Source organism: Bufo bufo, chromosome 6 (assembly GCF_905171765.1).
Source record: "Bufo bufo chromosome 6, aBufBuf1.1, whole genome shotgun sequence".
Taxonomy (NCBI): domain Eukaryota; kingdom Metazoa; phylum Chordata; class Amphibia; order Anura; family Bufonidae; genus Bufo; species Bufo bufo.
Genome location: NC_053394.1, coordinates 127,566,402 through 127,580,407, shown reverse-complemented (window position 1 = coordinate 127,580,407; position 14,006 = coordinate 127,566,402). Strand labels below are relative to the sequence as shown.

General features: G+C 42.9%; 1 protein-coding gene across 7 annotated transcripts in view; it reads right to left on the bottom strand.

Annotated features, from left to right (window-relative positions):
- Nucleotides 1-501: 501 nt before the first annotated feature.
- PDLIM1 (PDZ and LIM domain 1) overlaps nt 502-14,006 on the bottom strand; it is a 78,904-nt gene continuing 65,399 nt past the window's right edge. For 5 of the 7 annotated variants that reach the window (XM_040434708.1, XM_040434710.1, XM_040434713.1 and 2 more), the window contains 4 exons: nt 11,706-11,857; nt 4,161-4,220; nt 2,214-2,325; nt 502-1,192 (listed from right to left, as the gene is read on the bottom strand). In XM_040434708.1, coding sequence (XP_040290642.1) covers nt 1,006-1,192; nt 2,214-2,325; nt 4,161-4,220; nt 11,706-11,857 — 511 coding nt within the window. In that variant the 3' untranslated portion in view covers nt 502-1,005. The remainder of the gene's footprint in view (nt 1,193-2,213; nt 2,326-4,160; nt 4,221-11,705; nt 11,858-14,006) is intronic. The other 2 variants (XM_040434709.1, XM_040434712.1) reach the window with 1 other exon arrangement.

Below are 14,006 nucleotides of genomic sequence, written 5' to 3'. Positions count from 1 at the left end.
AGGCAGGTCCGCCATTTTGGAGGCCGCTTGCGAGGCAAAGATAGCCAGAATGGATTGAGATAGAGGCTGGAAAGTCAGCGTAGCGCCCGATTTTTTGGACTTAATCCCTAGTCATTATCCCAAGTGGATGGGTGTTCTGGTCAGTGCTTGTGGAGCTGCAAAGCAGCGCTAAATCAGCCCTTTAGCAGTGGCGGGCCCGGAGCTCACACAGTGCACATCCGCTCCTGTGAACTGCGTGCATGCGCCCCCAGTAGTTGATTTTTAAAGCGGAAAACCACTTTAAAACTTGAAACTGAACTCTGCTTCGGTTCTGAGGTACTACTACATCTTGGCTGCAGCAATAAAGTGTTTTCATGTATTCTAATTATTTTTTTCTGCCTCTACATTCCACTCGTATTCAGTGATTTTCCAGCACAGGACGCGTAACCACCATCCCCTTGTTCTGCTAGTAATGGACACTAAATAGCTACAAATCATTATAAAAATTACGCAACTCACATCTCTGTAATAAAGATTTTCTGTATTGAATATCAACAAAAGCAAAGATGAAAAAACATCATAGATGTTGGTTTGAAATTACCATCATGTAGAAAGTTTCCACAGGCGTCCACCGGCAGATTTATCAAAACAGTCTAAAACTAAAACTGTTCTTGTTTTGCAAGGCAGGCAATCACAGGGTAGCTTTTATTTTTCCATGGCTGTATTTTTTTTCATGAACAGGGCAACACCTGTCCACAGGTTGTATTTGGAATTGCAGCTCAGTCTCATTCACTTCCGTGGAGTTGCAATACCAGACACAACCTATGGACATATGTGGCGCTGTGGACTCATATTGGTTGCTATAGGCAGCAAGGACAGATTAACTTGTAGACAGTTTTGATAAGTCACCCCTGGTATTTTCTCAAGAAGCTTTACTGCAAACATTCATGTTTAGTTACACAGAGACCTTGCTTAGCATTAAAACAGGCTACAGAATGTCACTTTTCAGCTGCGGAGAGGTTGTGTTTATTTTGGAAACACTGTCACCACTTCGTATCCTTCCGGCGGTGTCATACGTTCCCGGGCATGCTTTTCGCAGTACATCTTATCCTCTACAAAAAAGTGCCCCTTCTGTTTGAGATTCATTCCACAGTCACAGCACACGTAGCATTCGGGGTGACGAGGCTTGTCCCGGATCTTCACAAAGATACCCCTGAGAAACACAAAAACATTGTAAGGGTTCCTTCACACACACAGTTCTGGCCTTGGCACTTTTTTTTGCCATGAAAAGCCTCAAAAAATGTTTTGTCCAGTGTTTTTTTTGCATTTCTATCGTATTTCTTATAGGGAAAGTACGCCTTCCCAAAATGCCAACACATATCGCTCACACATATGGTGTTATTGTGTTGTTGTTGTTTTTTTTTTTACAGTGAAGTGTGGCACAAATGATGACAAAACTGCTTTTTGACCAAATGTGTGGAGGAGTTGTTGGTGTTGAAGGACCTGCATGCAGGTCCTGAAGCCAGAGGAGAGAACTGCCAGGAGGCAGAGGAAGAGCTGCTGGGAAAGTGTTTGGGGTCTTCTCTAAGAACTGTCTTAGTTAAAAGGGGTCTGGTCTGGAGTCTGTATTCGTTTAGGGGGGCTTGTATTTATTCCTGCGTCACTCTGAATTAATTTAACTTCACTCTAGTAAATATTTTTCAAAAGTACGAGAGCATGTCTCTCACACAGAAGAAGAAAAAAGCGATAGAAGAGTGTAGAAGAAAGAGAAAGAAAGGAAAGGAAGGGAAGGAAAGCAAAGGAAGAAAAGGGGGTTTTGGAAAAAAGAGGAAAGGGGAAGAGTAGGATCGCAAAAGAAAAGTGGAGCAGGGATATGGTGAAAATGAAAAGTAGTGGTTATCTCCATCAGATACAGTAGTGACATCTAGACTGTGATCGACCATCATGCTAAAAAGGTAAAACATTTGGAGGAAGTGTCTGAATTAATTTGTGTCGCTATAGAGAGAGGGAATGGCCACAGAAGCATTGGACCAAAGTTGTCGCTGCAGCAAATTATTCAGTCACCAGGAGTTCCGGGCCAGATGGAGAAGAAAAGGAAAGTAAACAACTCCAAACAGCTCAGAGCCTATGGTCTACTTAACCCCTGACTAGATCCAGTGAGCATGTATACAGCAGTGTTTGAAATAAAATCCTGTGTATATAAAGGAGATTAAATACAGTAAAATGCTACTTACACAATCCCATTTCCACAGTGATCACATATGGGCAGTTTCTGTCCACTGCCGACTGAGGCAGCCACTTTGGTAGTAGGAGGTCTTACACTACGGAACCCAGAAGGTTTCTCCCCTGTATCAGTAATGAAAAAAATACAGAACATCTAGATTAGCCTATTGACATAGAAGAATATCATATTTTGCATTTGACCATGTGAAACTTAGAAGCTGCAATGCCTTTGAACTGTGAATGCATGAAGTTGTAGTAGGCAGGACATGTCATGGTAGCAGTGACCAAGTTCTCTTCCCATTTAGAAACTTGATGATTTTTAACTAATTATAGAAAAAGATACTAGCAATGTGCACAGAAACTGTACTGCAGAACACAGCCGCTATAGTATGGACCTACCATCTCCAAATGCCCTCAATAGACACGGTTAAAGAATACTGGCTGGGCACAGGAGTCTTAGGAGTTAAAATTACATTTATATTCCCCCTTTCTATGCAATCTAATGCTCCGTTACATTCACTGACCTGCGATCCCTGTGATAATAATTCATGTAGCAGCCGCTGGAAGTAGAAGCACGGTGCGCAGTGAGCCGGTGGCTGATTCATGAATTATTATCACAGGGATCGCAGGTCAGTGAATGTAACGGAGCATTAGATTGCATATAAAGGGGGAATATAAATGTAATTTTAACTCCTAAGACTCCTGTGCCCAGCCTTCTGTCTCCCAGGGAAGCACGAGGCAGAAGCACAGCGTCTGGCTGCACAGCCTGTCCTTTCTAATTGGAGACGGATGGTCCTTAGCAACGCTCTTTTGAAGAGTGCTGCTAAGGGCATTTCAGCCCCAGTTTTCTACCAAAAATAAACGTTTTGGCTAAATAAAGTCTATTGCAAAATTGTTACCCATCACTTGCCCTACACTTTAGCAAAAAAATAAAAAATATGACCGTTATCCTTTAAATATGAACTTTCTGACTACCTGCAACCCCAGCAGGTCAAGCAGGAGTTTACTGTATTCTACTTTATTGTTTCATTGTTTGAAACACTAGGGGGCGCCAAGGAGTTTACTTTATGCGGTTTTATTATGCCATTGATTGTGTAAAAAGTATGCTGTAAGTTCTTAAAGGGGTTTTATGTGGTCCTCAAAAATTTAGCAGAAGGCCAGAAAAGTTTTAAAGTTAAAAATAAAATGTGCTCACACGCTCAGTCACAGGCCGGTACACAGCTGCTGCTAGGGTGGTCCCAGCAGTCTTTGTTTATGCCACAGCAGTGATTATGTCACCGACTACTCCATGTGATTGCTAAAGCCAAACGGGTAAATGGGTACACCACTCATGATGTGCCCAACTACCTCAGGTGACAGCTGAGGTCAGAAACTGGCTGCAGAGATCACGTGGAATAGTCAGTGATGTCATTGTCGCAGCGCTGAAAGTAAAGTGGCGTTGCTGGAAGGAAGGGGACTGAGCCGGTGAGCTAGTTATTTTTTCTTTTCCCCCCGATCTCCTGCAAAATATTTTAAAGAGGATTTGTGGGAATTCAAACTTTAGCGAGGGGAGTAGCATTTTAACTATGTGACTGTACAGTTTATTTGGAGCTCCAGCTAAAAAAAAAAAAATATTAAAAAACGTATTAGCATAATTGGTAAAAGGTGGATATCCACTTGAAAAGCCCAATAAATCAACGTCTTAATGGTTTTCGGGCAGGTTTTGCTTTGTGTTATTTTCACTAGATTCCAATTCCATTCATAAATTTAAATAATTCATTTTTAGTTGAAAATGTATGCTATTCTAAGAAAGAGATTGCAGAGCAGATATGAGCCTGGTCACTGCCATATCCTGCACCTTGTCCTGCCTTCCCTTCATAGAGATAACATGCAGTTCGCCACAGGAATAGCGCACGTGGTGACAGAAGTGAGCAGCTTTCACTTGCAAGTGATAGAGAGTATCCTTCCATATCCTCTACCTTGATCTATACCATGGTTACTTGCAGGACCTGTGTATGCAATTTCTGTGCCCTCAAAATCTGGCGACAGGAGAGAATGGTAAATCATTTAGACTATTATATACAGTACATCTCACGTGCAGAGCCATTGTGTAACTGTGTGTACAGACCATACATATAAGGCTATATTCACATCATGTTTGGTGCTTACATTTGGCATATTCATTGGGAAAAGCTACCACCCAACGAAGGCCAAAATAGTGTCCTTTTGTCCTCCGTCCAGCCAGTAGACATCACTATACTTTATTTCTCGCCAGTAAAAAAAAAGCTTATCACCTGCATACATCACTGTCAAAGTTATACTTCAGATAACTGCTGTGGCATCAGAGGAGTAACCTTCACACATTGGAAAATCTCATTTTCCAGTATTAACCCCTTAAGGACACAGCCTTTTTACACCTTAGGACCAGGCCATTTTTTGCAAATCTGACCAGAGTCCCTTTAAGTGCTGATAACTTTAAAACGCTTTGACTTATCCAGGCCGTTCTGAGATTGTTTTTTCGTCACATATTGTACTTCATGACACTGGTAAAATGAAGTCAAAAAAATTATTTTTTTTGCACCAAAAAATACCTAATTTAACAGAAATTTGGAAAAATTTGCAAATGTCAAAGTTTCAGTTTCTCTACTTCTGTAATACATAGTAATACCCCCGAAAATTGTGATGTCTTTACATTCCCCATATGTCTACTTCATGTTTGAATTGTTTTGGGAATGATATTTTATTTTTTGGGGATGTTATAAGGCTTAGAAGTTTAGAAGCAAATCTTGAAATTTTTCAGAAATTTACAAAAACACAATTTTTAGGGACCAGTTCAGGTCTCAAGTCACTTTGCGAGGCTTACATAATAGAAACCACCCAAAAATTACCTCATCTAAGAAACTACACCCCTCAAGGTATTCAAAACTGATTTTGCATACGTTGTTAACCCTTTAGGTGTTGCACAAGAGTTATTGGCAAATGGGGATGAAATTTGAGAATTTCATTTTTTTGTCTAATTTTCCATTTTAACCCATTTTTTCCACTAACAAAGCAAGGGTTAACAGCCAAACAAGATTGTATCTTTATTGCCCTGACTCTGTCGTTTACAGAAACACCCAATATGTGGCTGTAAACTACTGTACGGCCACACAGCGGGGCATAGAGTGAAAGGTGCGCCGTTTGGCTTTTGGAAGGCAGATTTTGCTGGACTGTTTTTTTGACACCATGTCCCATTTGAAGCCCCCTGATGCACCCCTAGAGTAGAAACTCCATAAAAGTGACCCCATCTAAGAAACTACACCCCTCAAGGTATTCAAAACTGATTTTACAAACGTTGTTAACCCTTTAGGTGTTGCACAAGATTTAATGGAAAATAGAGATACAATTTCAAAATTTCACTTTTTTGGCAGATTTTCCATTTTAATATTTTTTTTCCAGTTACAAAGCAAGGGTTAACAGTCAAACAAAACTCATTATTTATGGCCCTGATTCTGTAGTTTACAGAAACACCCCATATGTGGTTGTAAACTGCTGTACGGGCACACGGCAGGGCGCAGAAGGAAAGGAATGCCATACGGTTTTTGGAAGGCAGATTTTGCTGGACTGGTTTTTTTGACACCATGTCCCATTTGAAGCCCCCCTGATGCACCCCTAGAGTAGAAACTCCAGAAAAGTGACCCCATTTTAGAAACTACGGGATAGGGTGGCAGTTTTGTTGGTACTAGTTTAGGGTACATATGATTTTTGGTTGCTCTATATTACACTTTTTGTGCGGCAAGGTAACAAGAAATAGCTTTTTTGGCATCGTTTTTTTTTTTGTTATTTACACCATTCATCTGACAGGTTAGATCATGTGGTAATTTCATAGAGCAGGTTGTCACGGACGCGGCGATACCTAATATGTATACAATTTTTTTAATTTATGTAAGTTTTACCCAATGATTTCATTTTTAAAACAAAAAAAAGTTTTAGTGTCTCCATAGTCTAAGAGCCATAGTTTTTTCAGTTTTTGGGCGATTATCTTAAGTAGGGTCTCATTTTTTGCGGGATGAGATGACGGTTTGATTGGCACTATTTTGGGGTGCATATGACTTTTTGATCGCTTGCTATTACACTTTTTGTGACGTAAGATGACACAAAATGGCTTTTTTTACACCGTTTTTATTTTTATTTTTTTACGGTGGTCACCTGAGGGGTTAGGTCATGTGATATTTTTATAGAGCCGGTCGATACGGACGCGGCGATACCTAATATGTATACTTTTTTTTTATTTATGTAAGTTTTACACAATGATTTCATTTTTGAAACAAAAAAAATGATGTTTTAGTGTTTCCATAGTCTAAGAGCCATAGTTTTTTCAGTTTTTGGGCGATTATCTTAAGTAGGGTCTCATTTTTTGCGGGATGAGATGACGGTTTGATTGTTACAATTTTGGCGTACATGCGACTTTTTTGATCACTTTTATTACCTTTTTTTGGGAAGTAAGGTGGGCAAAATTTCAATTTCATCATAGTTTTTTATTTTTTATTTTTATGGCGTTCACCGTTCGGGTAAAGTAACATGACCTTTTTATAGATCAGGTCGTTACGGACGCGGCGATACCAAACATGTGTAGGGAATTTTATTTTTTTAATTTTTAATCAGTGATAAATGTGTTTTTTGATTTTTACTTTTTTTTCACTTTTTTTACTTTTTTTTTGACCCAGACCCACTTGGTTCTTGAAGATCCAGTGGGTCTGATGTCTGTATAATACAGTACAGTACAATATATATTGTTCTGTACTGTATTTTACTTACACTGAACAGATCTATGCTTTCAGCATAGATCTGTTCAGCACCATGGACAGCAGGACGCCAGAGCAGGCGTCCTGTTGCCATGGGAACCTTCCCCGTCTGCTCAGAACTTCGCAGACGGGGAAGGGTGAGCACGGGGCTGCGGGGGGCTGTCTGGGGGCTCTCTCCCTCTCCATCGGGGGGCTGCAAAGGCACAGCAGCCCCCCGATCGGAGAGGGAGGGAGCTCCCTCTTACTGTTAACTTTTTCCATACAGCGGTCCGTACGGACCGCTGTATGGAAAGGGTTAAACAGCTGACATCGCATCACCGATGTCAGCCGTTTATACCAGGGTGCCAGCAATGTGCTGGCACCCTGGTATACCCACTTTACACCAACGATTATGCAATGGGAGGCGGGCGGGGGATCGCGATCCCGCCTGCCGCACCGCCCGCCTCCCGCACCGCCCCCACCGCCCGCAACACCCCCCCTGCACCTCCCACCGGGCTAAAATCATTCAGAGGTGCAGGGGGGGGTGATAAATATATATTTCCGCCACACTAAAGTTTCTGATCGCCGCGGTCAGGGACCGCAGCGATCAGAAACTGCAGAAAGCGCAACAAACCGCAGGTCTGAATTGACCTGCGGCTTGTTGCGATCGCGGACATCAGGGGGTCACGGGACCCCCCCGCGCATTTAGCCGAGGTGCCTGCTCAATGATTTGAGCAGGCACCTTGTTCCGATCACAGCCGGCCGCACGGCAGTGATCGGAACAACACATGACGTACCGGTACGTCATGTGTCCTTAAGGACTCGGGAAACATGCCGTACCGATACGTCATGTGTCCTTAAGGGGTTAAAGAGGACCTTTCACCTCTCCTGACATTCCTGTTTTAATAGCTCCATGCATTCCCCATGTAATAACAATTCTGGAGCATCTATTCTTATGACTCTATGTGGTGCCATTCCTTTATTATTTCTACTAGAAGTTATGAATGAATTGCTAGCAGTCTGCAGTAAGGGTACAGAGGGGAGGTAGCAAGTTGGAGGTGTGTCCCTGCACAGTCTCACTCTATCCAATCAGTGCTGCCATTGTCAGACTGTGAAGGTACACCCCTCCAACTGGTAACACCCCTTTGTACCCTTACTGCAGACTGCTAGCAATTCATTCATAACTTCTAGTAGAAATGATAAAGGAATGGCACCACATAGAGTCATAAGAATAGATGCTCCAGAATTGTTATTACATGGGGAAAGCATGTAGCTATTAAAACAGGCATGTCAGGAGCGGTGACAAGTCCTCTTTAAAGAGGTTGTGCAGCCAGTATCAATATCAGATTGGCGGGGGTCCGATACCTGGCACCACCACGATCAGCTGTTTGAAGAAGAGACAGCACTCCATGCGAGTGCCGCTTCCTCTTCATTACACTATGCGTTGTCTCTCCTGTAGCGGAAGTGCAGTGTAAATACAAGTACTCGCTCCATTCAAGCGAAATTACACCGCACTTAGGAGACAATAGGCAGTATAGTGTACAGGAAGTAGCGCTCACATGGAGCACCGCCTCCTTCAAACAGCTGATCAGTGGGGGTGCTGGGTGTCAGATCCCCGACGATCAGATATTGATGACCCATACTGAGGTTAAGTCATCAGTACAAACAGGCCTTTAAGTGCTTCTATTTGTAAGAGTTTTAAATCTTGAATTATAAACTTGTCATGTCATTTTTTCAAATGCTATATAAAAGGGTATGCTGCCACAGAGCAGATACGTTGGGATTTTCCAAAGTGGAAAATCTGCAGCATTTACAGCGGCAGCGAAGTAGATGAAATTATACCAAATCTCATTCACATGTTGCGGAAGAAGAAAAATCTGAGCAGATATTGACCTGCAGTGGTCAGTCCCCAGCATGTCATGTTTAGGGCTCATTCACAGTCCAGAAATCACGTTGTGTGTGCGTGTGATCCTCCGTTCTGGACGCTGCTCATCTTGCAGGGGCACAGGGCATTATACTGATTTATAAGGCTATGTGTCTCTGCTTGACCTTACTTCTACAGGATCATACTGACATAAAGCTGTCACTATGAATCTGTAGCAATAAGGTCAAGCAGAGACACATAGCATTAAATAACTGTTATGGCGTCTTTTACATAGTAATAACTTACACTGGGGAAAAAAGCTTCTGCCTCTTCACATTCCACTCCTCATATACAGAAAAACGGATGTTTATTAGACCGCTCTCCTGACATCTCTCACTAAATATTTGTCTTCCCCATAAAATACCAATGATGGATCATCTTTTCTTAGAATTCTGTTTGGAGGCACTACTATGTTTTTCCTCATGGAAGCACATAAGTAAATTGACAACTGGGCGTTTCAACGTAATGTCCCTTTACACAAAACAATTTAGCAGGCGATTGTTAGGAAGGAAGCCTTCCTTCCCGACAATCTGCTGTTCGTCAGCAGAGGAGACCTCTGCTATTACATGCAGCGATCTCCTCCACAGTATAGGGAGGGGCGATCGCTAATGCCATCGCTCATCCCCATACAGCTGTTTACACAGCACAACCTGCTGCCAGCAAATGACAATTTAGGTGCCTACACAAAGTATTACATTTTCCGACAAATGAGTGTTTCGCTCGTTCATCGAGTAATCAGCGGAGCCTTTAAACCGCCAGATAGTCAACAAGCTTTCCTATGAACGCTCATTAGCGACTAGCTGGCGGATTCTCGGCCCATATAAAGGGCCCTTTACCTATTGATGTACTATCCTAAGGATACAGTAGGCCATCAATATCCGATTGTCAGGTCCGACATCTAAAATCCCCACCAATCAGCTGTTTTGGGCAGCTGCTGGTACCGGAAACTATACAGTAGTGTTTTCTAATGCCAGTGTACTGCAGCTCAGCTCCCATTCAGTTGAATAGGAGCGGAGAATCAGTACCCCAGCATGGCCGCTTCACAGTGGACGGACTTTGTGCTTCCGACTCCATCCACTGTAGGGTGGCCAGACGTCCAGCTTTAGGCCAGGCAATCCAGTTTACTGGCACCCGGTCCTCCGTCCGGCACAGGGACTGGCCAGACGCTGGGGTGTCCTCTTTTTCTGTAGCTCCATGTTCAGACAGCAACCACCAACTTACTGACTGAGGCTTTCTCTCACCCCCAGTCAGTCATTAGAGCCAGCAGACATGTCACTACGTGAGGGTGAGAGCAGCATTTAGGGCCTGCGCACAGCTCAACACAAAGTCTTTCAGTTTTTTTTTTTTTTTTTATTCCTTTTGCCGGGCATCGTTACAGGGAGAGGGTCGTGGTCTAGAATATCCTCCTTTTTTGGAGTGAAGCAAGTGGCCACCCTAATCCACTATATCGTTTCTGGCACCGGCAGCTATCAAATCATCTGATTGGTTGGGGTTCCGGTTGTTTGAACCCCACCAATCTGACATTGATTACTTATCTCAAGGAAAAAAACATTTTTTTATTTTTTTTTATAAAAGGCATGTTGACGAGAAATGATAAATGATTATGTTCTATGATGTGTGTTATCAAGGATTTCATTTTTGGTTCATGTGTTGCTAGGAAAACTTTCCACCATTTATGCAAAATATTCTCAGCTATTTATTACATCATCCAGAGTCGTAATGTCCGAAAAAATGTAATTTGTGCAGTCTCCGGATTCTAAATCCCCTCTGGAACGGTGTCCGATTGCTGCGCCTAAATACTTGCAGACTGCGGGACCTGTATCACACATTACTGAGGTTAATTTAGCGTACCTTGCAGGTGGCATTATTGGGTGAATAATCTGAAACCTAGGACACTACCTAATAAATAAAGCCATATCTAAATTATAATTTTTCAGTTGTGGCAGGGTGGGAAAGATGAATCGACCTTTGAGCCTACTCTACGTGGCAGCACTGGTAAGTATATACTGTATTCTCCATTATACCGCATACAATAATATTGAACGTATTGATTTAGGGCTGAAGAACACACAGTTCAGAACAGATATCTTCTATACTGTGTTTTGTTCCTTCGTCATTTAGCCGATTATAGCCATTTATCTCCTCGCTGGCTCTTGCAGTGGCGTCTCATACCAGTCCAATGTGTTTCATAGCAGAGACGTGTGAAAGGTCATGTGTTCTCGCCATCAATGCATGCTTACTGGTAATCTGCAAAGGGGCCAACACTCAGTTAGTGATATCCAGCATTCCAGGGGTGGACCAGGAAATACAGAGGCTGGAAAAGTGTTGGAATGAGAAATAATGTGAAATATTAAAAGAATTAATACTGTTCCCACAACAGTATTAATTATTTTATTATTTCACACAATTTTGAGCGTTTTTTGGGGGATTTTTTTATGTAAAAAGGACAGAAAAAAACAAATCTCTTAGCTCAGGGATGCCCAACCTGCGGCCCTCCAGCAGTTGCAAAACTACAACTCCCAGCATGCCTAGACAGCCTACAGCTATCCGCCTACAGCAGGGCATGGTGGGAGTTGTAGTTTTGCAACAGATGGAGGGCCCTGCAGGTTGGGAAAACTGCTTCATCTCCAAACAGTGCCACTCCTGTCCATAGGCTGTGTATGGTATTGCATCTCTTGGCTTTACTGACCAAAAATTAAATTGAGAAACTTTTTGCACAGCCCATAGACGTCTCACTTAATAGTTAGAATGGTCTTTTTGTCCAGCTTTTTTTTGTTTTGTTTTTTTCTAATAAAAAACACATTCCATGGGATTCCAGTAATTTAGTGGCTACTTGCCTGTCTCGTCGGTCTCTAAAATCTCCTGCAGTACCAGGAAGGAAGCAGATTGTCTCGGTGGTTCATTGGCCTCTTGGTTCTCCTGCAGCATCTTGTAAACCTCAGAATCCTTGTCAATGGCCTGAGTACCGGTTGGCTGAGGCTGCCCAATGCTGAAGGTGACAGAAATCAAAAGACAAGCGGGAGCCTATCAGTATACATCCTGCAGGAGATTGGCATGAAAAGGTCTGCTTTAGTCCCCCGAAACAGCGCTACTTGATCATTTGTGCCCGATGAGGCTCAATGAGGCTCAATTGCAATAACAGGGCCTACAGTGGCGCTGTTTCTTGGGGCAGACCCTGTCACACATTGACAATACTAGTACTGCAACTGGAAAAAACACACATATAGAAACACATACAGCACTAGAGGAAAGCCAATATTGTGTTCTGATGGGTCTGTTACTTACTAGTTATTCAACACCTGGTTGACATTTATTTTCGGCCCTATTTCTAAAAGCAGTTTTGATTCTGCATTGAAACTGTATGATCATCAAAATTTACCACAAACCAGCATGAAAAATTTGCACGATAAGCATTCTTGACCATAGAAGAGATTTTCTTCAGATCCATGCCGCCAAATGGTAGCCTTCTTCTGATACACAGTAATATTAGTGGCACAGAGGGGGCGAGGAGAGTCGGGAGCTCATGAATTTCAGGACTCCTTAGCTTGTGCCGTCTATTGAGCGGACTCCGCTCACACGGGACTGCTCAATACTGGGTCAATTCAAGTAAATGAGCCAACATTCTCATCAGGATGGCTGTCAGCAGTTTATGCTGCCCTCAGTTAAGGACAGCATAAAACTGCTGACAGATGCTCTTTAACAGGAGTCGATTTCAGTGGAATCATTAACTTTTACCATTGCGGGTATGGATGTTTTGTGTAAATGAGGCACATTGGGTTTTATTTAATATGGCTCCACAAAAACTGGTGTAGCCTTATTCAGACACCCTCCCCACTGGTGTAGCTTTTTTCAGACACCCTCGCCACTTTTCCAAACAGTGACATGGGTGTACGTAGGAGGACGACTCATTTAACATATGCACGAGAAAATTGGTACACTTTACGTCAGAAATCTTCTCCAACTCCTGGAGGGACCCCAGACATTAAAGAGGGGTACACATGGCAATACTTGCATTGCCTTTTGAAGGCTGTATTCTGGTCATTGGGCTAGGAGGTTTTCTACCCAGTGATTGTAAAGTATTTTTAGCCTGGGGTTTTGGAGGGAAAATTTTCCCGCTTTTAGTCAGAAGTTTTATTAGTGATGCCCTTAATTGGTTAATTAGACGACCTATTGTGTCCCAGAGTTCCGGACCCTGGTAACAAAGGTCTAATTGCTGGAGGGGTTTGGTAAGCGGGCTATAATTGTTCGAGCTCCACGGCCTGCATCTGCCCGTGGAGCCGGACATTTTATGCCCCCAGCTCTATTTGTTGGATATGGCCATGGCGGTAAGAATGGTGGTTTAAGGATAGTCATCCCGTGATGGGATGGACTCTGATGTATTGTTATGGTCAGGGGCGTAGCTAAAGGCTCATGGGCCCTAGTGCAAGAGTTCAGCTTGGGCTCAAAGCTTTGTGGCCAGGGGCAGGGAAGCACATAGCCTTTGTGCTGCCGGAGGCATATATTGAAACGGCAACCTCTCCCCACCCATGCCAAATTCTTGACCTAACCCCTTCCCTTCAGCCAGAGGTGTGACTTGATTAGCATGCAGTTTCTCATGCGGCTTAAGGGTCTTTGGGCCCCCTCAGGCTCCTGGGCCCAGTAGCGATTCCTACCTCTGCACCCCCTATAGCTACGCCCCTAGTTATGGTTTGATTGAGTCTTAGTTTATGACTAGTATGGTCAAGGCCATGGCCATTTTTTACCTCCACTCTTTTTTAACTCTAGTCTGTGCATTTATTTATTATTTCTTTATTAAGTGTTTGGGTTTTGTATAGGCTATGTATTGCCATGGATGGAGCAGATTTCAGTTCTGGAGCATGGACAGCAGAAGACATGACAAGTTTATTAAGCCACGTGCACCTCGTCTTAATAAATTAGTCTTTCTTTAGGGAGTTTTTTTTTACTAAGACTGGTTTCTCCACACCCATAAGGAGAAACCTGCCATTGGGGGCACACTGCATTTCTGTCCTGCCCGAGACAAGCTCTCTTGGGTGGAGGGTGGAGTGGCATGTACAAGTTTCATGGGGACGCCATTCTTATTTCCACTATGGATCCCTCACTATTTTATGTATGCCAAGGGTGTAGGGAGTGAAGAAATT